The sequence below is a fragment of the Ambystoma mexicanum genome, chromosome 6p, assembly GCF_040938575.1.
Source record: "Ambystoma mexicanum isolate Mex_15411 chromosome 6p, UKY_AmexF1_1, whole genome shotgun sequence".
NCBI classification, from domain to species: domain Eukaryota; kingdom Metazoa; phylum Chordata; class Amphibia; order Caudata; family Ambystomatidae; genus Ambystoma; species Ambystoma mexicanum.
Genome location: NC_090935.1, coordinates 1174544733 through 1174568473, shown reverse-complemented (window position 1 = coordinate 1174568473; position 23741 = coordinate 1174544733). Strand labels below are relative to the sequence as shown.

The 23741-nt window shown below is 42.2% G+C and overlaps 1 protein-coding gene across 1 annotated transcript in view; it reads right to left on the bottom strand.

Annotated features, from left to right (window-relative positions):
• Window positions 1-23741, bottom strand: part of LOC138510283 (transmembrane channel-like protein 2-A) — a 614464-nt gene that overhangs the window by 198695 nt on the left and 392028 nt on the right. The window contains exon 12 of the mRNA XM_069625813.1: window positions 15115-15243. Coding sequence (XP_069481914.1) covers window positions 15115-15243 — 129 coding nt within the window. The remainder of the gene's footprint in view (window positions 1-15114; window positions 15244-23741) is intronic.

Below are 23741 nucleotides of genomic sequence, written 5' to 3'. Positions count from 1 at the left end.
AGGAGGTAGCCCAAGGTGCCCTTCCATGTGGAAACCCAATACAGTGCAGAAGCTGAAGATTACACTTCGGAAAGCTGAAGCACTGCCACACCCATGACCAGATGGTTGCGGATGTCATGGATGGAGATGACCTTCTTGCCCCCACCCCCTCACCCACTTAAAGGAAGCTTGAGCCTGAATTGCCCTCTCTTCCTGAGCAGCGAAGGTGCAATGGCCCCACTCTAGACCTCCTGAAATGGCAAATGTACAGTGGCTTTAGTCTCCTCCCCCTGAGCCATCTCCGGGGGAACTATCTCTCTGACTCCTTACTGTATGTCCCCCATTCTAAGCGTTGCTGACAACCTCACTGGACACTGTGATCGAGGACTCGTCCAGCTCCTCCTTTCCAATTGTCATTCCCTCCACAAGAAGCCACATGTTGCTCAGTGGCAACTGATGAATTTATTTGTAGGAGAATTAATGTTTCCGGTGAATATGCAGGAGTCACTGAGCACGTAGCATGGGAGCCCAAAGCAGCCACTAAAAGCTCAGGAGGGTCTTGCTCTATCAAATTTGAAAAGTAATGGATTCAATCTGTGCATTTTTCAGCACACTTTCTGTGAAAGAATCGATAAAATGTCTTAGTGGGCAATCAGTTTAGTTGGGCAACATATGCACAACCTCAATAGATTCCAATTTACCAACAGTTCACAGGGGCATTTCCCAACACATGTCATTCATGATGCCTTTGCCCAAAATAGGTGCCAATATAAAAAAAAGAAACATGTTCATGCTGTCTGTGCTAATATGTGACATATTCCCACGTAGAAAAATACTTTTTGGCTTTGCCTGGAAAAAGGTAATGCCATAAATAGATAACATGTTCAGATTGGCTGCACTAATGAAGGCCAATATGGCTATCTGAGACCACTTATTATGTTTGCTTTATCCTGATGCTTGTAAAAAATGCCATGCTTCAGTAAGGAAACCTGTCCAGACTGGATTAACTAATGTAGGCCAATGATATATGTTTTACATCAATTCAACATACTCATACATATCTATCTATCTATCTATGTATATTTATAAAAGTGAAAATGTTTGGGTGGCTGGGTTTGTGACAAATTGTTATTCCTTATACAATTCCACATTGTTTCACCAACCAAATGTTGCATAGTTACCTGTTAGGGACCTGCGGACAATACTGGCAACACAACATTTGGACACTCCACCCTTTTCTCTGATTTTAGCACAAGTCAAAATTAGTTTGTGGCTTTGTGGCTTGGAAATAGCGTTGCTCTTCACACATGAGACGGTTGCCTGGAATCAGCGAAACATCAATATGCTCGTAGAAGGACCGGTCCCGACACGAGGAACAAAACTCAAGGCCCAAGGATGCACAGTTACTGAGATATTTGCACTACAATGCACCGCAACGAACTGCACCGTGCCATGGTGAGGCGACCGGTGGGGAGAGAGCACAGAAGGTCCTAGTAGGCAACAGCACACCAACTCTAGCCTCCCCCCAACGTCTGCTCTGGGGTATGTCAGACAGCCACACACGCCCATTCTCAGCGCAGTTTACTTCAAAGTGCAAAGCACATTAAGCGATAAGCGAATCAGAACAGCACCTACGGGATCACTGATTTTCAACAGTTGACGACAGTGATATCATGTCTGTCCACAGAACCTGTTCAGAGAACAGGCATTTTTTGCGAGCAGAAGTATACATCCTAAATAAACTTTGAATTGAGACAAGTGGTCTGCATTACTTAACCTATTTGAATTAACAAGTCACATTCTTCAAATAATACCTTGTATTAGTGTCTATTTAAAACACAGAAGTTGATATGGATTCTCTCGGGAAGAAGTGTTCACCCCAAAACGTTATTATGATACTTTTGAAGATTACAAGGAACATGTTTTACAGTAATTTGGGACATTTTTGTTGCCCAATTATTAGTAAAGGTTGTAACATAATAATATAATGTTTTCACTCTATGTAGCTCATTTTGAATGAGCATGTTATATAAATGGATGGCATTGAAGCTTTGTGTACGGCTTTTCATCCGTTCATTCACATCACGGCTCATTTGCATCTATTTGCAAGGTGGAGAGGGGTGGATCGTAACTAATGTTCCTGCCACTGCCTTCCTCTCCACTATACAAATACTACGACATTTGTGCCTGCATGGATTGTCATGCCAGCGCATATCCTATGGATGCCTATGGAGTCTGCCTGCTTTTTACACCAGCAAAAAGCAGGCGACTCCATAGGAATACATTGTAGACACCACCTGCCTTGCATACATTGCCGGTGGAGTATATTTCAGTCGCACAGCAGAGTGCAAAAGGGTGGCGTACAAGCAGCCTTTTTGCCCTCCCATTTTGCATCCTGCCATGTACATGAGGATTAGTCGGAAGCAGGGATCTGCGCATGCAAAAGTGCAAACATAACAGGTCCCTGCCCAGTGGAGTAACTTTGCTGAAAATGTTGGGGGGACATCTAAAGAAAAGATGCCCTAGCCAAATGAATGGGGACAAAATGTTGTGCCATGAAAGTTGGGGGGACAAAAACCCCTGTCCCCCCCTAAAATTACACCCATGTCCTTGTCGCGGAATTGCAGGGACTTGGAAAATGAGCCCCAAAATGTTCTACATAAATAAGTGTGCACATTTAATGCATATGGTTCTATATGAAAATGTGTGTTCTGAAAATTGTTTCATATTATTCAAGTTAAATTATGGGCATGATAATTTGGTTTGGAATATGTGAACATTCTTTGTATATATCATTAAAACAACATAAAAGTATGATGAGCATATTAGAAATTGTGTTAATTTGATCTTGAATTATTTGTTGGTATATTTCCCTTGAAGATACCGACTACATATTTGATGTAGGAAATGAGCGTTGTTTTTCCATAAGAGCAGGCAATGTGGCTGGCCAGAATCAGGTGACGGACAGGTATGCATGATTCTCAAATATTGCATTCTTTCTTCAATATAAAAATGCCTAATCTTTCCCTAAGCCTTTTAATAATCCCTACACTAAAACAGAAACAAGAAAAAGGATGCTTGTCAGGATGACTAAACACAATTTGAGGTTCTCAGTCCTCAGTCCAGAATCCTATTCTGGCCTGTGCTCATTCCCTATCTCTCAACAAAAGGAGACACAAAACAAACAAGTCATATGTATGGGTTATTGCCCAAGGAAAGGGATTGCTGTTGCCTACTGACCCCCCCACCCCTTTGTCACTTTGCTATGTTCACAGTTCCAATTTATATAGTGCCATCCTTGTACTCCAGCCATTTATCTCTGCTTCGTATTTAAACGTATTTATCTCACAGCCCTACCTTCGGGGAGACTTTCTGTCTATCTCTTCTCCAGGTATGCGGTTCTCTCAGTGTCCTGCTCCCCACTCTTATTTTTTTATTTATTTTTTATTTATATTGCGCTGGTAGCTCGCGAGCATCAGGGCGCAGAAACAGAGACACAATAGACGTGCATACCATGGACGAGGACGAAGAGTACGGAACAAACACAATCAGGGTATCATTTTAACTGCACTTACTGGAGTGCATGGTTTATTTGAATAGGAGTGTCTTCATTTATTTACGAAAACACAGATAGTTAACTTCCAATCTCATGTTGGCTGGTAGGTTGTTCCACTTTCCGGCTGCTACCGTGGGGGATGCTTTTCTCAATCCGAAAGTGCGTTTGTGTGAGGCTACACTAATCTTACCCAAGTCCGTAGATCTTAATGCTCGACTGGGAATGTAGAAGTTGATTTTAGATTTTAGTTATGCTGGGGCTTTCCCGTAAAGGCATCTGTGCACAAGGGTCAAGGCCTTAAACTGCACCCTATCTTCAATTTTCAGCCAACAAAGTTCTCTTCTGGCCTCGCTGAAATGATCAAATCTTGACATTTGCTTGGTAATTCTAACAGCATTGTTTTGAATTTGTTGATAGCTAGTGAGGCATTGTTTGTTTGCACCTAGGATAAGTGCATTGCCATAGTCAATGCGTGATGGTATAGTTGCCCTTGCTATAGTGGCGCAGTTGAAATACAAAAGGTAGGGTTTAATGGCTTTTAGCAGCCTAAGGTAATAAGAACAGTTTTTTTTTTTTTTTACATATAGTGCTTGGGCTTCAGTACCCAGAGATGCTTTGAAAATCATTCCTTAAGTTTGAACTATACCCAGAACCTGGATATGGGTGTCCTTTATCTGGAAGGTACCGTAAGAGGGGGATAATATAGCTCTGGTTTGATGTGAACCAAACACCATTAGCTCTGTTTTCTTACTGTTCAGACACATCCAGTTTGCATCCATCCACAATTCTACTGTGTTATAGATTATAGATAACGGTTCACTGTTCTTCTTGTAGTCACCACTCAATTCAATCACCAGCTGAGTATCATCAGCATCATTTATGAAAAAGATGTTAATGGGGTCAAGAACAAGACAGAGATATCTCAAGTAGAGATTAAATGGTAGAGGTGAGATACTAGCTTCCTGTGGGATGCTGCATAGGATGTCTTTTTGAAAGGAGAGTTTGTCCTCCCAGTGCACTTGCGAGTTTCTGTTTTTGAGAAAAGATGTTATCCAACCAATTGCCTCTTTAGAGCACTTGGCAGTTTTCTCTAAAGCCACTTTAAGGAGGTCATGATCTAGAAGGTCATATGCAGCACTTAAATCCAGGAGGATTAACAGGCCGGCCCTACCTTTGTCCATTATGCTTAACATTTTGGTTTGTAGGTCGAGCATGGCAGTCTCTGTACTGTTGGCTTCACGAAACCCTGATTGTTGGTAGTGCAAGGATTCGGAAGCTTCGACATGGGCCTGTAATTGCTTGGTCGCTATCTTGTCCATGATTTTCAGGATAAAGTTGCAGTTTGTGATAGGCCTCAAATGATTAGGGTCTCTTTGGTCAAGGTTCGTTTTTTTATCTCTTTTACCAGGGGTGTTACAGTAACTATTTTTTATTGTACTGGGTACTACTTGATCACAGAATGAGGCATTAATGATTTTCATAAGAATGGGAGCGAAAATGTCAGTATTCTCCAATATTATTTTGGGCGGTAGTATATTTTCCATAAAGGAGTTGGCTTTCATTACGGCCATCACTCTCACCATTTCCTCATTGGTGATTTGCGTGAACTTAAAGGATTCAGTGTCCTTGATACTAATCTCCGATGGAAGATTGTTTATCTTCCTTTTATTGGATTGAGCCTTTACAATTTGGTCCCTAGCACTGGAGATTGTATGGAAAAATGCTGTTTGGGTTTTATCGCATTCCTCTTGAGTAGTAAGTTGGTGTGATTGCCCTAGGTTTTTCTATTGATTTCAGAATGTTGAAGAGTTTGCTCGTGGTATTTGCTGCAGTTGAAATTTGTTCATTATAATGATTTTTTTTGGCCTCAATAATCCCGTTTTTACATTTTTCCTCACAATCCCTCCAGAGTTCCCTGTTGGATGTGAAAGGATTATTTTTCCATTCATTTTGCCTTTTTCTTTTTTCCTTTTTTAGTTCTGCAAGTTCAGCAGAAAACAAATTTTGGTGTTTGGTGTTAGATCTGACTATTTTAGATTGCAACGCTGGAGCTCTGATCTCTCTTATTCCCCATTTTGGGGTTCTTTCCTCCTGTCATTTGTTCTCTCCCAAATCTGGGGGTTCTCTGCTCTTTCCCATCACCAGGGCTTGTATTTGCTTCTCTCCCAAAATGGTGAGGCTTCTAGCTACTTTCCCTTTAACAGGGGCTTGTTTGTGGCTCTCTGCCCACTCTGGGGTTTCTAAGTTCTTTCCCCACTCCAGGGCTTAGCACTGCTCTCCCCCTGGTCTGTGGCTTTTCTTCACTGTACGCATTCTGGGGTTGTTCTCTCTATTTCATCCCTCGCAGGAACTTCTCTATTGCTGTCCCCCATCCCACTTTGGGGGTCTTCTCACTCTATCTCGCCTTGCCAATTCCTCCCTTTGCTCTGCAGCCATTGCGGACCTGCTTGTGATGAGCCGTGCTCCCTGGGAATAGTGTGTAGTGCGCCAGGCCGTCTTCTCACCGCAAAGTAGCTTACACGACTTATCAACTTGACTCTGCGTCGGTCGGTGTGTTCTCTTTGTTCCTGCTTGCTTGGTGAGGTCCTGTGGCCTCTACCTCGGTCCTCTGAAGTGTTCTGTTTTTATTGTGGCTGCTGTACCAACTGGTCTGGTTAAACATCCATGGGGCCTTGTTACCCTCTCCCAGTGCAGACCTGCAGGTGGAAAGCCACGTCTGGCATTTTATCTCTCCCACTTGCCACACCTCCTATGTGTGCTCATGCACAACTGAATTGTGTGTGCTTCACGGATACTTTTTCCTGATTGGTTCCTCAAATGATATGCCACCAGGAGGCTGGTCTTTTTGCCATTCTGCTGGTTTCCATGAGGAGAGCTGAGAAATGTTTGGGTCAGAAGCCAAGCTGTTATTAAAGGGTTTATAGGGTTTTCAGACACATTAGCTTCTACAAACCCCATAAAGGCGTTAGTGTCTGGGAAGTCATGGTGGCCTAGGTCCCTCTCTGGGGTTTTCTTGTCTGTCAGTGGGAAGTCACCTCCAGAGGGATACCACTTACCCTGCCACCCAGGGGTATTAAGCATAGAAGGCTCACTTACCTAATACAAAAGGCGTTGGCTCCTCTCTTGATGAGAAGTGACAATCTCCTTAGATTGGTTTTAGCATCCATAACTTAACTTAACGTTCATAAATGATATTCCGTTTGTTAACTAGCTTAATGTAAAATTTGAAGTGCAGCCTTCAATCTTTATGTAAAATTATTTGAAATTATGTAGTACAGCTTTACACTTGATGACAGTATAAAATGCATTACCACAGTAAGGAAATTCTCTGAAGTGACCATACTGGTCAAGTACGGATTGGCTGCATCAATGTAGGCCAGTATGAGCATGTAAGAACACTAATCATGTTGCCTCTATCCTGGATGCCAGTAGGAAATGCCATGTCACACTAAGAAACATGTCCAGACTGGCTGCACCAACTTAGTTCTCTATGGCCACATACATCATCATGTGGACTTTAACCTTGATGCCAGTATAAAATACTGCTAAATCAATGTAGGCCACCGCATCCATCAAACAGAGGCCTGTTCCTCTGTTGGCACAGGCACAAACACACACATTCATACACTCCCTCATTCACACGAGCACACATACAACATACACACTCTCATTCAAACAGCATACACTCTAAGTCATTCACACATGCATACAAACATACATAGTTTAATTTTATTTTGTATCTTTTTTATTTTGTTTCCATTTTAAGAGTGTTTTCACGGTATAATCATGACTTTAAATACCATTACATCACAAAACAAACATATTCTTAGAACATAACCTGTTGAACGAACAGCATACACTGATCCTATTTCAATCTAGTGGTGATGCAGTTCCATTCTGGACACTCATTATCCACACGACCCTCCCGAATCCCTCCCTATTGTCATCCCTGTGCCCTCATTTCTCCCTTATGTCTCTCATGGGGGTTTGTCATCTTGTGAGAGGAACATATGCTGTACCAACACATTCCAGGCCCCCGCCTCTTTGCTGCTTTCCATCATACCACTCTGTAAGGCCCAATACCATACCATTGTTTCCACCATGCACCACCTTCTAAAATCCCGCCACCAGTTATCCATGTGCAGTCCACCACTGGATTTCCAGGCCATAGAAAACCATTGTTTTGCTAATATACAATCTAAGTCTATCATCTTGGCAGTTGGCCTAGCCTATCTCGGCCTGGGAAACTTCAGCAGTAGGCAGGCCTCTGTCTTCTATATGAAACGTGTTATCCCACTTTTCCTCACCCTTCTCTCCACTTCTACCCAGAACCTTCTAATCACTACAGATTAGCAAAATATATGCAACATTCTGCCTTTTCCACTGTGCATCTGGGGCACTATGTGTCCTGTGCTCCAAGGAATTGTGCTATCCTGTTTGGTGTTAAGTATGATCTATGTGGCACATAGAACTGCGTGAGCTTGAACCTGGCATTTCCTAGATACTGTCTTGGTGTATAACAGCATATTTTCCAATTCTTGATCAACGAAAGCCATTCCCAGGTCCTCCTCCCATTTGTGCCTTATTTTATGTCTGTAGCACTGGCGGTAATCCCTGGTATAATCTCAACACCTCAAAGCCCCCCTCTGATACACCATACAATAATCCCAAGGTGATAGCTTCTTCCGTTTCCTCCAGGAAACTCATTCATGTCACCATAGCATGTATCTGCAGCCTTATATATGCCAAGTACTGTCCAGCATGCACTCCCATATTTCGTGTCACCTCATGGAACTCTTTCAGTTTACCCTCCGTGAACAGCTCGCCCCATATCACCACTCGTTTGTCCTCCCATTGAGACGTAATGTTGACCATAAGATCCCCTTCATCTTTCCTGTATGTTGCTGCTATAGGGATTTTGGGGAGCATGGTTGTCTCAAGTTCTGTAATTTCATGATCCATGGCCAGATATCTTTACCTAATCTCACTACTTCAAGGCACAGTACTTCTTTCATCAAGTATGGTGTAATTACCGCCTGACATAGCTGAGTTTCCTGCATTTCCTCATCTGATATCCATTGTGCCACCCACTGTGGCAGTGCTGCCAAATAATACAGCTCCATATGTGGGAGCTTCACTCCTGCGTCTGTATAATCCTTACACAATGTGCTTAGAGCCACCCTACATCTTCCCGCCCCCAAACAAATTCATTCAATGTGGCGTTTAGCTCCTTAAAGAAGGTCCTTGGGATATTAAATGGTGCATTGAGAAAATAATACAGCAGACAGGTTAGTACCACCATCTTGACTAGCGCCACCCTCCCCATCGGAGATAGCAGCATCTTCTTCCACAATTCAATTGATTTCTCTATCTCTCTGTGTGCTTTAACTGTATTGTGTTCATGCGTAGACTTAACATTGTGGTGTATGTCTACCCAAAGGTATTGGAATGTCCGGGTTGTGCAGAGGAATCCTAAATTCAGCAAACCCGTTTCCTCTTGTCCTACCCATTCCGCCAGTGGGAATATGTCCTACTAGATGAGATTAATTCTGCTAAATTTTCAAATAACTCAAAGAGAATTGATAGATTATCCTTCGGGTTTCTGACATACAGCAGTATGTCATCAGCATATAACGAAACAACGTGGTTAACCCCATCCACCATCAGCCCAGCAATTAGCGCTAGGGGTACCTATGCTAATATGAATAGCATTGGAGACAGCATGCCTCCCTGTTTTCTGTCCCTTTGCAGGCTACACTGATCCAAGACATACTTGCCTATCCGCAGTGGTCAACTTATAAAGAAGCTTCACCCACCTGCTGGATCCATCCCTTACTCTGAAGCGCTCTTGCGCGGCATATAGCCAGTCCCATTTAACAGAATCAAAAGCCTTAACATTGTCCAGTGTTATCCATGCACACCTGCATTGCGGGCTTCTTTTTCTATCTATCACTGCTTGCAGTCTCTTCAGATTCATTGAAGTGTTTCTCCCCCCGGTACATATCCCGTCTGGTCGAGGTGTGTCAATTGGCTCATTACCTTCTTCAGTCTGCCCGCAAGTATGGGCACCAGTATCTTACAATATTCATTTACCATCAATAACCGCCCATACGACTCACAGTTTTGGGGCAGATTACTTGATTTTAATATTGGTACAATCACAGATTCCCTTATACTCCAGTACAGCCTTCTCTTTTCATACACCTCTTCGAAGGTCTCTAATAGTGTAGGAATCAATTTGTTCGAGAAGGTTTTGTCGAATTGTGCCCTGAGTCCATCGCCTCCTGGTGTGTTACCTGATGGCAGGTCCAGAGTGAGTGGTGCACTCAAGGCCTTTTTCTGTTTGTGAGTCAGTTGGGGCAGTTCTATCTTGGATAATTTCTCTACTATTTCCTCCATGTTGTCAGTCCGTCCATAATGTACAGTTTTCTATAAAATCTACTGAATATATTATTCATCTCTTTCTGTAATTTCAACAGTTCCCTGCATTCATCAGCTATCTCACTAATCATAGTTCTAGCATTATCTCTGTGGCATATCCAAGCAAGCATCTTACTGGGTTTATCTCCTTGTCCATGCAATCTAATATTCTTGCTTGCATAATCAAATGTGCCTATTCTTTCCCAATGGTCCAGGCACTCTTGGTTTAACTGTAAGGGCTCTATTTCCGCTCCCTCAGACTCTGCTTGTGTGCTTTCAAATTGCTTAATCTTCCCAGATGATACCGACAGGTTTCTCAATAGTTCACTCTTGACCCCTCCCATCATGGATATTGCTTCTCCTCTGATCACAACCTTAAGTGTGTCCTGCAACACTCCCTGTCCTTCCACGCTAACTTCATTGATCTCAAAATACTCCTCTATCTTCTCTGACATGAGTCCTCTGAAACAAGAGTCTAGCAGTTCCCCCACCCTTAGTCTCCATGTCAGAACTGGCGGGTGGTCTTCATGAACTATCCAGTTAGCCAGTAAAGAAGAGCGATTCAAGAGCGTCCTACCCTCGCCGTCCCATGTAGGCATCTCAACCATATCCAAATCTTCTCACACTTTTCCCAATATTTTGGCCGGTGGCACCGGGTTTATGTACCTGCTATCTGATCTGACGAACCTTGGTTCTAGTGTACAGTTAAAGTCTCCCCCAGATCCACCTTATCCCTCTTAATGGGGCAAGCCTTACAGATAAAGCTCAGAGGCGTGAGTATTAAGGATGCACATTTCCTTATTATCAACGTTGCCCTCTACGAGGACCTTTCTCCCCTCATCATCTGTCATATGAAAAGGTACTGTGGGAGCCACCCATATTATCACCCCTAGCATAATTTGACTAGACTGCTCCATACCCGTGTCCTCCCCACTGTTTCAATATATTTCCCTTCTTTTCTGCCGCAAGGTGTGTTTCTTGTAGCATCACTATTCCCAATACCTTTTTGCTTAAATATGTAAGTATCCTGTTTTTTTTAACACAGCTATCCTTTCCGCATGTTCCAGGATATCACATTCAAAGTTTCAGCCACAACCATGCAGTGCCACTCACCCCTATCTAATTGGGAATCCCACTTGCCCTTCCCATGACAGGTGTATCATGTCACCATCAGCCCCTGGTTTGCTCATCAAATCCGAGACCTCAAGTAGTACGTGCCATCATATCTCTTGGATTTGAACATTAAACCCCTGCTAAGGCTCCTCTCCCCCACTCCCATTTCATGACAGTGCTGTCGTTCAACTGAAACTTAAAAGAAAACAAACTCCCCCACACCAAAAACAAATACCCAAGCTAAAACTACAACTACTCGTCCCAACAGTACACTGTGGCTCAGGCCTAGCTGCCATTCGTCCCATCCAGCCTTGTGTGGTACATGACAGTCAGATGCCGAACATGGCATCCTGTGTTTACATCCAACATAGGGGGTACTGCCAGCTGGTGTCAAGTAGGCCTAGTTGACTAGTTGACTTTGTTTCCTGCTGGTACCAGTCTGACATTGCATCCCGGTCTTCGGTTAACTCCTCACATCCCTCTTGTCCACAAGCACAATCATGTAACGATGTTCAGCAAGCCCCTCTGTTAATCATTCTGTCCTGATTCAATGATTGTTGTTCCGCCTCTTGACCACTGGGGCCATTGTATTGTCGTCCATCCACTGGTTAAGCTCAGCCGAGTGTTCAAAAAAGTGTTCTTTCCCATTGTGCAGTACCTTTAGCTTGGCCAGGTACAAAAGCATGCATTTAAATAAATCCCTGCTGTCTAAGTCTTTCATTTGTGGCGATGAATTGGCTCCTTCTCCTCTGAACTTGTATGGTGTAGTCAGGGTATATGGCTAGCGTTGCTGATGCACGCCTGATCTCACGTCAGTCTCTTGAGAACACCAGGTTTCTTTCCATCTCCTTAAAGTTGAATATCTATGCAATGATCGGTCTCGGTGGTGCTCCTGGGGGCAGCCTCATGGACAGCGATCTACGCGCTCTTTCTACCATGAAGCCTTGTGTTAACGTGCCTGGTCGCACCTCTTGTAGTAACATGTTTTTCTACGTATGTTGTTGGGACTCAGCCTTCGGCCCCTTCTGGCAGCACCAGGATTCGGATGTTACTTCACCGCGCCATTGCTTCCGCTTCTTTGGCTCCATTTTGGAGTGTGTTCACCCTAGTCATTAAGTCGTGCACTGTAAAGTGCAGTTCCTTCGTGGCACCGGCCATTTCCTCCCCCTGTGCTTCTGTATCTACAACCCTGGTTGCAAGTGAGTGCACATCCTGCCTCAGCAGTCCCACGTCGCACTTTATTTCATCAATTCCCGTCTCTTGGAGGCTGTCAGTGCTGCAAGTGCCTCTAAGATCTTCTTTTCGACACTCTGCTATTCCAACATATCTCCTTCTATACCCAGGTTTGATTCACACAGTGAGTCCAGTTTAGTTTCCCTCTTCTTTGCATGAGCATCGATATTAATCAGCTTAGGCCTCGCTGTGATTTCCTGTCTGGCATAAGCCTCTCGGTGGTGCCCGCCTTGTTATTTTTCCATTCTGCTGCTGTCTTGTCAGGTTTTCTCACTCACTATTAGTGCTGATTAGCACTGCAGGTCCGGTGTGTTCTCCAAGGCTTAGACTCCCGATCTGCCTGCCCGATGCCGTAGGCACCTGCTGCAATATTTGCCATTCTGACCCTTCTGCCAGCAGCATCCGATCTGTTTGTGGCCAAACTTCTCTGCATGATTATTCAGGACCCAGCTGTCTTCTCTGCCAGTGAGGGTCCTAGTATTGTCAGGGATCAGTTCTCCCTGGGCCTGCAGGAATCAGCCTGTTAATCCTGCTGGGTGCCTCCCCTTACCTCAGGGCTTGCCTCACTACTGTGAAAGCATACAAATATATCCCAGCTCTTACCTCATAAGCTGCACGTGTGTTTGGGGTGCCCTGCTTCTCGCTATTTTCCTTCTGTCCAATGCTCCAGTTGACCTTTTAGTGCTCTGGGCACTCTTCCCGGCATGCCGACTCTCCACTCCAATATACCACTGGCGGGCTTTGGCCTTGCCTCCCTCTTGGTCGGCTCAATCTTCTCAAGGCCCAGGCATCTGCTGCTGTTATGCTGGAGGAATCTTCTCTGTGCCACCACGCAGTTCAATACAGAGCGTGGATGTCATAGCCACCTCCATGCCCCCACGCCTGCCTGTCTAGACTCTGCACTCTGGTTCATCCTTACAGTGGTGGTGCAACTTGGCAGAAGTGCGCTGCTCCACAACAAGCCACTCTCTTTAATCCTCCTGTGCCTCTCTGCTTTCTATTGGTGTGCTGGGTTTTTGTATTGCCACACGTTAGTGGCACAGAGTCGGTTGCAGTGCTCTCAATGCGGGTTTTCCTGCTCTCGTGCGACTGCCATTTTGTTGTTACAGGTGCTGAAGTCCGCTCCAACTCAAATCACCTGCTGTTGCTCGCTCTGCCTCCCAAAGCTCTTCCCTTGCATGTTGGGTGTTCCCAGGCCATTGATCTTGCTGGGGCTTATAATACATTTATTGTGCTCCTTCAGGTTGCATATCTATTGATTGGAGATGCCGGAAGCTGCACAGAGACACATCCTCTCTACATGTTAGCTGGCCACACATCGCCATGCATTCAAACATACATACATATTGTATGTTCTTACCTGCTGCAACAGTCCATGTTCTAAACACCACCTTACGCTTCCGGCCATGATGTCCTTCAAGCTCCCGTGCAGCACGCAAATGGACCTCAGCAGTAGGAAGAGTGTGTTAGCTTCTGTACTAGCACGGTGGACCTGAGCACCTCAATTTCATTGCCCCTAGGCCTCTGAGTGAACAGGGGGTGCAAGTCGACATCATAAACACATTCAGCCCTGCAGGGCCCCAGCCTGCATCCCCAAAGGCCCTGCAAGGCTGGGAAAGCAAAGCAACTCCATTGGGCATAAACACTGGGATACTGAATTGCCAAAGGGGAAACACATTTCCCTGTACAGTTAAAGCCAGTCTAAGAACACTCCCTGTGAGACCGCAGTGTTTTCAATGGGCTGGCTTGGCTCCTCAATACTGGGTGCTAGGTCGCCACCCAATAATCCATTATCGAGGAACGAACCCTGATGTTGCTGTATGGTTGTGTGTTTCTATGGTGTGGGACTAAGGTATCAATAAGCAATGAAAAGAGAGAGACAAAGACAAACACAAAGATACACTCAAGAGTCCCACAAGGGGAAAGGGTGGTTGCAAAACACCAAAATAAGGACAAGGAAAGTGGGGGAGCACAGGACGAGTTGTAGGGTACTACCAAAACAAACAAACTAATGGAATGGTAATAGGAAACCTTTTTTTCTTTTTTACATTATTTAGATAATAACAAATGGAAACAAGGAGAGGACATTACGATTGGAACTTTTTGGGCTTTAACAATTTTTGGCTTTAACATTTTTTTAAATATTTCAGTCAGGTTAATAAGGGTACATTTTGAGAAGCCTAAAAAACACACACAAACAGACAAGGGATAAAACATGGATCAAGAAACACCAAAAAAGGACAAACAAAATAAATATGCCTACAAACCCCCACCAAAACTATCATAAACTCACCAAAAGCAAACCAATACTCCCCCAACACACTTATCTGTGTTCCTCTTTCCACAGATCAAAAAACCCCACAAGGTAAGCAGGAAGTGAGCTGGGCCTATTATGGGCCCCTAAACATTTTCTAGATGACTTTAGTCTGTCAACTGGGTGGTCAAACTATTTTATTGAGGATGAAGGCTTGCAATTACCCGCAGGACTCAAACTCTGCCTCAAGACCGAAGGCTAAACTCAACCAATAGGAAATCCTGCAGGAATTCCACAGATGTGGCAGGTATGCCCTGAAAAGCTTGAATTTTCTTGTCAGGCAGATGTTAAGGAAGTGTGAGCACCCTTAGTCTTAAAATATGCAAATATGCAATTTACCAATGTTTTTGCCTCAATGGAAGGCATTATAAAGAAAATAATCATAAACAATGCAATTCTGCTGTACTCACTCATAGTCCTTCAGGACCCATGCAATTAGTACAAATATGGTATGGAAATGGATAATTGTGTACAACTGTTATGCAGATAAATCACTTACAAATCCAGCTTCTAAGTCCCAGCACCAGCAGTAGTTTAGAAATCTAACACCTACAGCCCGGAGAAAATCTCCGACCAGTATAGTGCCATATGTCACTTGTATATCCGACACTGTCAGCTTGACAAATTCCTATGGGAAAAACAAACACAGAATATAATTTTAAAACTCATTGAGAGTTAGAAACATTTGCACAGTATTGTTTAATAATGAAGCACACACATATACACTAAGTCAAATTTACTGAGCAGTTGGCGACATGACGCCATGTGCACAGTGCACATCCTGAGAATAGGCCACATAACATGAAAGTACTCAAAGATGATCTTTGTGTTGTAATGATAACTGAGCTGTGAATAAAAGAGCACAAATGCTGCTCAAATCACCACACCCTCCAAATGAAGGTATTGAGTGCATAACCAAAACTTAAAGCATTGGCTACAAGCCATGAAGTGGGTGGCGTGACCAGCATAATGTGGAAGCAGTTGTACATTTCAGGTGAAAATCATTAAAAGGACAATTACCTAAATGCTTGTAAAACTTCTACACACCTCATGTAGTTGTATAATTGTAAAACATACATGTAAAACTTGTATAGAAAATGTTGTAATTGAACATAACTGCACAGGGCTTTGCAAGGAAAGCAAATGTCTAATGACAGCAATGTCACCATCTTATTTCCTTGAATTTGTCTTGGAAGCCATTGACATGTGAATAGATTTTCTGAATGTGTCCCTAAGTGCGAACCAGAGATGCACCCAGAACTGTGCTTGAAGCACAACTCTCTCCACCCACACAGCATCTTCTGGCACCTAAGGCAATTCTCAAAGGATATTTGCATGGTTGCTAATAAGACTGTCTCTTCCCATGTGCCAGACTGTTGCATCTGAAGAGTCTTAAACAATGCGTTTCAAATTAATATCTGAGATCACCTGGTTCACAAATGCATGTTCTAAACCTACTTATTTACCCATTTTCATGTGCACTTTCCACAGAACTGGGAACATTATTTTCTGAAGTAGCACCTTGTTAGCATTTGTATCCATATAGATCCACTATTCAAGCACACTGATCCGTCTCTTATCACACCACGTCTTTAAACAGTTTTACACCTCTTCTTGTGTTATCCAATTAATCTAATCAGTGTATTGTGAACACGTGGGGAGTATGCCCTCTGAGGTCCCGTCTTATTGATACCTTCCTGCAAACCCCAATTGAGGAGAGATACTAAAAAATCTTTGTGCAACGGTAGCAAGATTATTAGCCACCAACATTGAATTTAATCAACACAATGGTACTATTCAGTTCAATTAGGATATTCTTAAGACACAAAATTATTCTATTCTTTATATTCTATGAAGGCTGCTGCAAGAAACACTGCAAGAAACACGTACTTGACTGAACACCACTCATTTAAATAAAATACAATTATATCAGGAGGCATTGGGCAAGATGATGCTGAGGGTATATATTCATACATTTGTAACGGTTTGATGGATTATTTTATTCAGTCCTACCTCCAGTTCATCTAATATCGCTTGGATCTCTCTTCCTGAGCTACCAATGAGCCAAGAACCAAGCCGGTGTGCAGGAAATATATTTAGGTTTATTTGGATAAGATGTTACAAAAGTCGTACTGAAATGTCAAACACCACTTTATACATGGCACAACACAATAAACTTCTCTCAACATAAATAAATCACAAACGTGAGTTGAAAAGAACACAAATCAAAATTCTTTACTTTCTACAAATTTCACTTCAAGAAATAATTAGCGCTGGTCAGTGAACACATTTATAGATGTAGTGTTGAGCAATTTCGATTTCCCCGCGTACTTAAAAGGCCAACAGTTTATTTTTTTTAAAAAATGTGTGCAAATACATGTAGGAATTATTATTTCACCCACACTTTCATTTTAAAATAAACACAGAGTGACTTAGCGATTTGTTTTTCAGCCCCCCCCCCCTTAGTATGGTCCAGGTCAGGAAGTTTGACAGAAAAAAATGATTTATTTGGGAATTTTGGATTTTAGACCCCCCTCCACCGTAAGGCCTGTGTTTGGGAAGCTGGATGGTAAAAATTGTGATGATTTCAGAATTTAGGATCTTCAGCCCACGCCCCCACCTAAAGGCCTTTGTTAGGGGAAAGTTGGATCAAAAGATTGGACTGATTTAAGAACAAAGACTCCCCTCTTTTTTAAAGTAGTCGAGGTCAACAGGACAAAAAGGATTACCAAATTAAAGTACAGGCTATATTGTTTCAGGGTACAATTGGAGTTGAGCTTTGTTAATTTCAAATTTTAACAAAAATCACATCGCAGTGTTCTACCGAATGGGGAATTAATTAAATTAATATGTTTAAGGAGCTGCACAGTTTTCCCCCCCGTTCACTATAAAGGGAAACGTTTTAAGGCAAGCTGGCTCACCCACCTTTTGGTTTCCCAGGGCTCACTTCGACTTACACAGAAAGTCTCTGTTTGAAGTTCAGTGAAGCCAGCTACAAGTCAGGACACTCTGTAAAGATAGAGCAGGCATCTGGTCACTCACTCTCAAGGATGGCCACCTCCTCTCCACCATAGGACTCAGTCAGCTTTTAGGCATTCTTATAAATAGAGAGCACTAACCAGATGCAATCTCAGCAATCTCCTCTGGTGTTTCCTTGCAGCTGTCAGATGATAGGTTTCAGCAACCCTCCTGATGGTAAATGTCAACAGCTCTTCCCTTCCTTGTAGTGCATTCCCCCTTATATAGCAGCAATAACACCATCAAGTTTACAATCTGGGGCAGTGCTCTGCAAGAGGTCTCGCAAATAGGATTGGACAGTTACCCTTTTCTCTCCTCCAAATCCAGCCTCCCTGTAAGGATTGGTTTAGGGGTTTGGAGCAGACATATGACAACTCCCATTTGCAATCCCCCTTTGTTCTTATGTCAGATTTTTGGCAAAAATCTAGTTATGTGGCAAAACTTCATAATTTTACTCACAACTGTCATAATATAAACAAGCCAGGCAACAGTGGCGAAACACTTTAGTTGCATGCACTCTGCTGGCATTTAATATTTTTGGGACGATGAAGGTTTTAGAAAATGAATGATGGATATTTTAATTAACATTTTGGACTCTTTGCCCTTACTTCCAAAGGAATTCTCATGGGAGTGCTGTGCATCGTGACAGCGTTTCTACGCTGTCAAATTTTGAATATATATATATATATATATATATATATATATATATATATATATATATATATATATATATATATATATTCTGATTCATCTAATCATAGGGAACTAAATAGGAAGACAACCAGGTCTGCACCGTTTTGCTCGGCTGTGGGGAAATTATCTGCCATTTTCACAGAACGCATAATGGTTAGAAAAATGCAATTCCCCATACTCCTAATTTTAAAATCCACCTATTCACTAACTCTCACATTTAGAACATTTTCAGATCAGCCAGAAACCCATTTTACAAGGCCATTACAGTTCCCTGAGTCGCAGGTGGATTACTTGTATACCTCCACAATCGCCTGAAAATGACATAAAAAATGACACATCAATAAAAAAATATGACTTATGGTTGCTGGGAAAAAGGCCTAAGTTATAATAGTCCTTTCAAATTAATTGTAAATCTGTATGTTCAACAAATGGGAGCTCTGCTTCATATAGCCATTTGTCTCTCTGGACACATTTGTATTTATGAATCTCTTTGAAGTTGGTTGTTTGCGCTTTGAAGTTGGAGTTTTAGCCTCCCTTAATTGTAGCCCCCATCTTCACACCTACTATCTACATTCTGGTCATGCATCAGCCAAGGGAAATGGTTGTGCAGAGACAGACAGTCTAAAGGACCCTTGGTTTTCCACTCCTTTTAAGCAAGCCACATTGTATTGCTGTTGTTAACACTAGGATGCCAGTCTTCCATTTGGGGAGTTCTTTTGACATGTGTCCCACAGCCAGCCGAAGGGTTTGCCTCTGGCCTACAGAAACAGTTTTTATGGAAACCAAGTAGGATTTTCTTTTCAAATGTTTGCTGGGATTTTGTATGCAAAACATATGCATCACTTTTTGTCAACATGAACGTCTTTTTCCCTGACATTTTTATGTTGGCAGAGGTACTTTTTTCACATTTAAACTGAAAACACACATGCAAAGCAGTTTTGTGTCAGTGTTTCAAAATCCTGTTTTTCATGTGTAAAGGATCTTTGAAATCCTTCTTCCTTTATGGATTTAAATAATGCTTTTCCTTTGGCAGTGACTGGTATGCCTTTTCCACATGGCCCTTCTGTTTTCACTTGCAGCCAAACATGCAAAGCCATTTTTGTATCCGTTTTGAAAAATCATGCTTTTTATGTGAAAGAGACCTTCAGTTTGGGGCCTTTGATTGCACTCCACACAAAGATTGCGTGATGAACGCCTATTCTGGCCAGAAAAGTAAAGGGTGATCAGTTGACAAGTCTTGTACCACAACTCAGTTCAAAGGTGTTTTAGTCATAAAGATGAAAGACGTACAAGTATAGGGCATACTTCATTTACATCTATTTTGTCTCCCTGAGAATTCAAATGCCTTCACTTGTCAAATTACCGTCTTCTGTCGGGCCAAATTCTTTTTATAAGTTCAACCAACTCGACAAAATTATCTTCCTAACGTGAATGAGGTGTCAAAGTATATCACAGTAGAAACACAAGACTTCCTGAGGTGGGTCTCTTTCAGCTGATGAAATCTCTGGAAGAAAGGGCTATTCGATGACTCAATATTGGGGTGCTAGGACAACGCCACTAGATGTGACACCATACACAAAATTCCAATATGTGAGTTTAACATGGGTTTTCATGTATGAAATAAACCCAATTTTGCTTAAGCTATTAGGCATAGCAGTCAATTATATTACTATGTATTCACTGATTATAAGCTTTAATGCTACAAAGATCAGGATTGCCAAATCACAACTATTTTATTCCAAATTCCATTTCCTTAACCAGTGATTCATTAAAAGGAAAAAGTGTGGACACTGCTTTTCAGCGTGCCCCGTGCACACACATTACAGCTGTATTTGACTGTATTCCTGAAAGCCCACCATGTTTTTTAAAGGCTGCTGACATTTTAGAAGACTGTAGCCATCAGAAAATATCTATGTACTATGTCTATATAGGAGTGCCAGTTATTCAGTTATGTAACCTATGTGCCAATAAGCCTACCTGGCTAGCAACCACTAACACCACTTTTTAAGTAACAGAGCATTGCATTAAAAGGAGCCTGTTTAGCAGACATAGTTATCATTCATAATGCATTTTTTGAAGCTCCTGAAATGTGTCAACACTTGGGAGGGTTCACCTAGCAGTTGCACACCCATCACAGATAGAGCATTGAATATATTTGTTTTCAAGAAATTAGTGAGTTCTGCTATTTTATAGATCTTCAATTATATGCTTATTCCTTCAAAATATCGATTGCTGCTTCCTTGTAAACTACATACAGCAGTACACACATTTCTGGTTCTCGCATTTTTAAATAAATATGCGCACACAAACTGCAGTGGGGCAATTTGTGAATGCAACATTACACACATTTTATGTATATGATGATTAACAATGACTCTTGTATGCGCCAAGGTGCCATTTGCGACTTCACAATATTTAAGGCGAAAAAGCTCTGATTGTCAAGAAATTAACAAATCATTTATGCAAGTCCTTGGAAGTAAAATGTAATCTCTGATGGGAGTGAGGAGTGGGCATAAAGTAAAAGTATTGCTTTTCATGCAGTGGTGTCAAACATTGAAGGAAGTGCACCTCTGTCAAGGAAACATGATTAAGAGTGTTTACTTTATTCTGGGCGGTTTGCTCATTTTGCATGTTTGAACAGGGGCACCCTACTACTGGAGCAAGTGGGTAACTTTTTCTTACTGGAATTCGGGTGCTATATCTGCATCTGTAGACGTGTTTCTCATCAATAAAACTATTCTTGTTACAACATGCATGTTACATTTTTGCTAAATTATGAAGTACATTTTGAATAACACAATATAATCACTGTCAGCATTTGTGTTTCGAATTTAATATGACGGTGGAAACATTTCTTAACAGAAATCAATGATCTGATTCTAAGTGTGTATTTTCTCTTTAGATAAATTGAAATGATCCATGAGGCCCATATTTTATGAATATTTAAAATTGCATGCCCTATATCCATGAACCAAAGCAAGACATTCAGCTTTTCCATATCAGACTGCATGTGTTTACTTCTTTGTTGCTGTTCGGTGCAGTGTCACCTATTGTGTGGAGAAATGAACATTGTCATGCATCTGGAGTGAAGATTTGCATGGGAGGCAGCGAATAGTGAAGGAAAATTCACTCCTACATTGACACTAGGGCTTCCTTATGGGTATGTTGGCAGAGGCGTTGCTAAGGGGGGGCTTAGGAGGCTACAGCCCCGCATCTTTTAGTTGTAGGCATGGATAGGAACTCAGGGTTTACCACCAAAAAGGCTAGCTAGCCCCCAGTCCTGACAGTTCTAAAATTAGCGTAGCCCCGGGTCTTTTCCAGACCTAGCAACACCCCTGTATGTTTGGAAAGGAATTAGCCAAATCGATAGTAAAAAATCAATTGAATGGTACATTTGATCAATTTTGGTCAGTACCATTGATTGATTTTTCAAAATACCAAACACCAAACACGGAGAGCGTGGGTGTCCCCTGCTCCCCATGTTCGGTGGTATTTTTGGATTTCGGCGGTGCAGGGGTGTCCCCCTATTCCTCAATATTGGAGGTGGGGGACAGTAAAAAAAAGAAAGAAAAAAGAAAAAGGGACCCTGCAGCATCGGAACCAACTTTTGTTAGAGGGACGGAACTGACATCGCAGGGGACAGGATCATGCTGGAGGTAAATCCTCCATTTGTGGGTCAGTGCAGTAAAAATAAAAGTAATTTTGTTGCCACCAAAAAAGTGGCGGTAGCAGAACTAGGGTGACTTTTTCACCACACAGACAAATTCGAAATTAGGCCTGTCTCCTCTTTCTGCTCTCGTCTATTATATATTAAATCATGAAATGAGGAAAGTGAAAAAACAGAGCGGCTGGTAACAGCTATGATGTAGTGCTTTCAAAGAAATAGCACACACAACTTTGCAGTATGTTTTGGACTGTTATTTTCTTGTCAAATGTAACTACTGTTATTAGCTGTACATATATTCAGGATGTTTCTTGAGCAGACTACATCAAGTAGAAGTTTAACTTAACCAATGCCATGTTCCATGGGAAATGTGTGTCAGACAGAATCATAACTATGACTTCAAAACGTTCTGTTGGTACTATTATATGTGTTCACTTTGAAAAAAAAAGGTTATACAAATTGCTTTCACATTCTTCCACTTCAAGTAAGTACAATGTTATTTGGGTGAATTTGCCAACCAGTTGCCAGTTATGTCGTCTACCAAATGATGACCACGATGACGCTAATTGATTTCCCAGTATCTCTTATTTCACAGTGAACAGTATCATTTATTTGCACCACTATCAACACAATATCCTTTTTTGTTTTCCCAGAGCAAGAAACCATGGAAAGGTAATGTGTTGAATGATCTACATATGCAAATATGGCTGAGAAACCTGGGTGCATTTTGTAGGAGGAGGAGGAAAAAGCCAAAGTACTGAGAACCCCACATATATTTATTAGGAGGAGGAGAAGGCTAAAGCACTGATAACCCTATATGCATGTAGCAGGAATTTCATTATGTAGGAAAAAAAACAATGCACTGAGAGGCCCACATGCATATACAAGGCAGAGGAGAAGATCAACACACCAAGAATCCAACTTGCATTTATTAGGTAGAGTAGAAGTTCAAAGAAGATCAAATCATTGAGAAACCTTATACATTTAGGCATAGAAGTAGGCCAAGCCCTGTAATCCCCATGTGCATTTTGCAAGGAGGAAGGTGAAACGTCCAGGAGGATGGAGTTCATGAGGATGAATTTGAACCCCAACTATCCAAGGCACAAGAGGTGAAAAAGGTGTGATCTGCTCAGCAGCAAATAGACCTATCCATGGATGAGTAAGACAAGTGGATTCCTGGAGATTCTTGTGATTTCTGTAGACCCATACACCAGGGGACAACTTAGCAAAGATTAAGCTCTAAACCCTAGATCAGGTTTCAGACTCTGACACCTCAAATTTGACTATACAATATATAGTGAGTGAGAGCAAGAGACAAGACAAGCAGATGCAGGTATTTACAAACTCATTGATACGTCCCAGTATTATTTGCGTTAGCGCCCATCCCGCTGGCAATATTACCACCAGATCACGGGTTGGGTGCTAATCGTTATTCCACATTCCCCATTGGGAATTTCAGCACAATTACCACGTGGTAATACTGCCAGCAGTAATTTCACAGAAAATGGGAATTTTTCCATCATGTTTACCCCCAGCTCTGAGCTGAGGGCAAACACCCCAGACTTGAGATTGGGCGGAGCAGTAAATGCTGAGCTAACACCATTACTGCTGCATTTAAGGGCTACCGCCCAACTCGTGATGAAGCTCTTTATCTGTATTACTGAAACATAGTTGTCTCCTGCTAATTCTGTTATCCCTGCTGTATTGATGTTCTCTTCATCTGCCTTTTTACATACCTCCTGTCTCTCGTG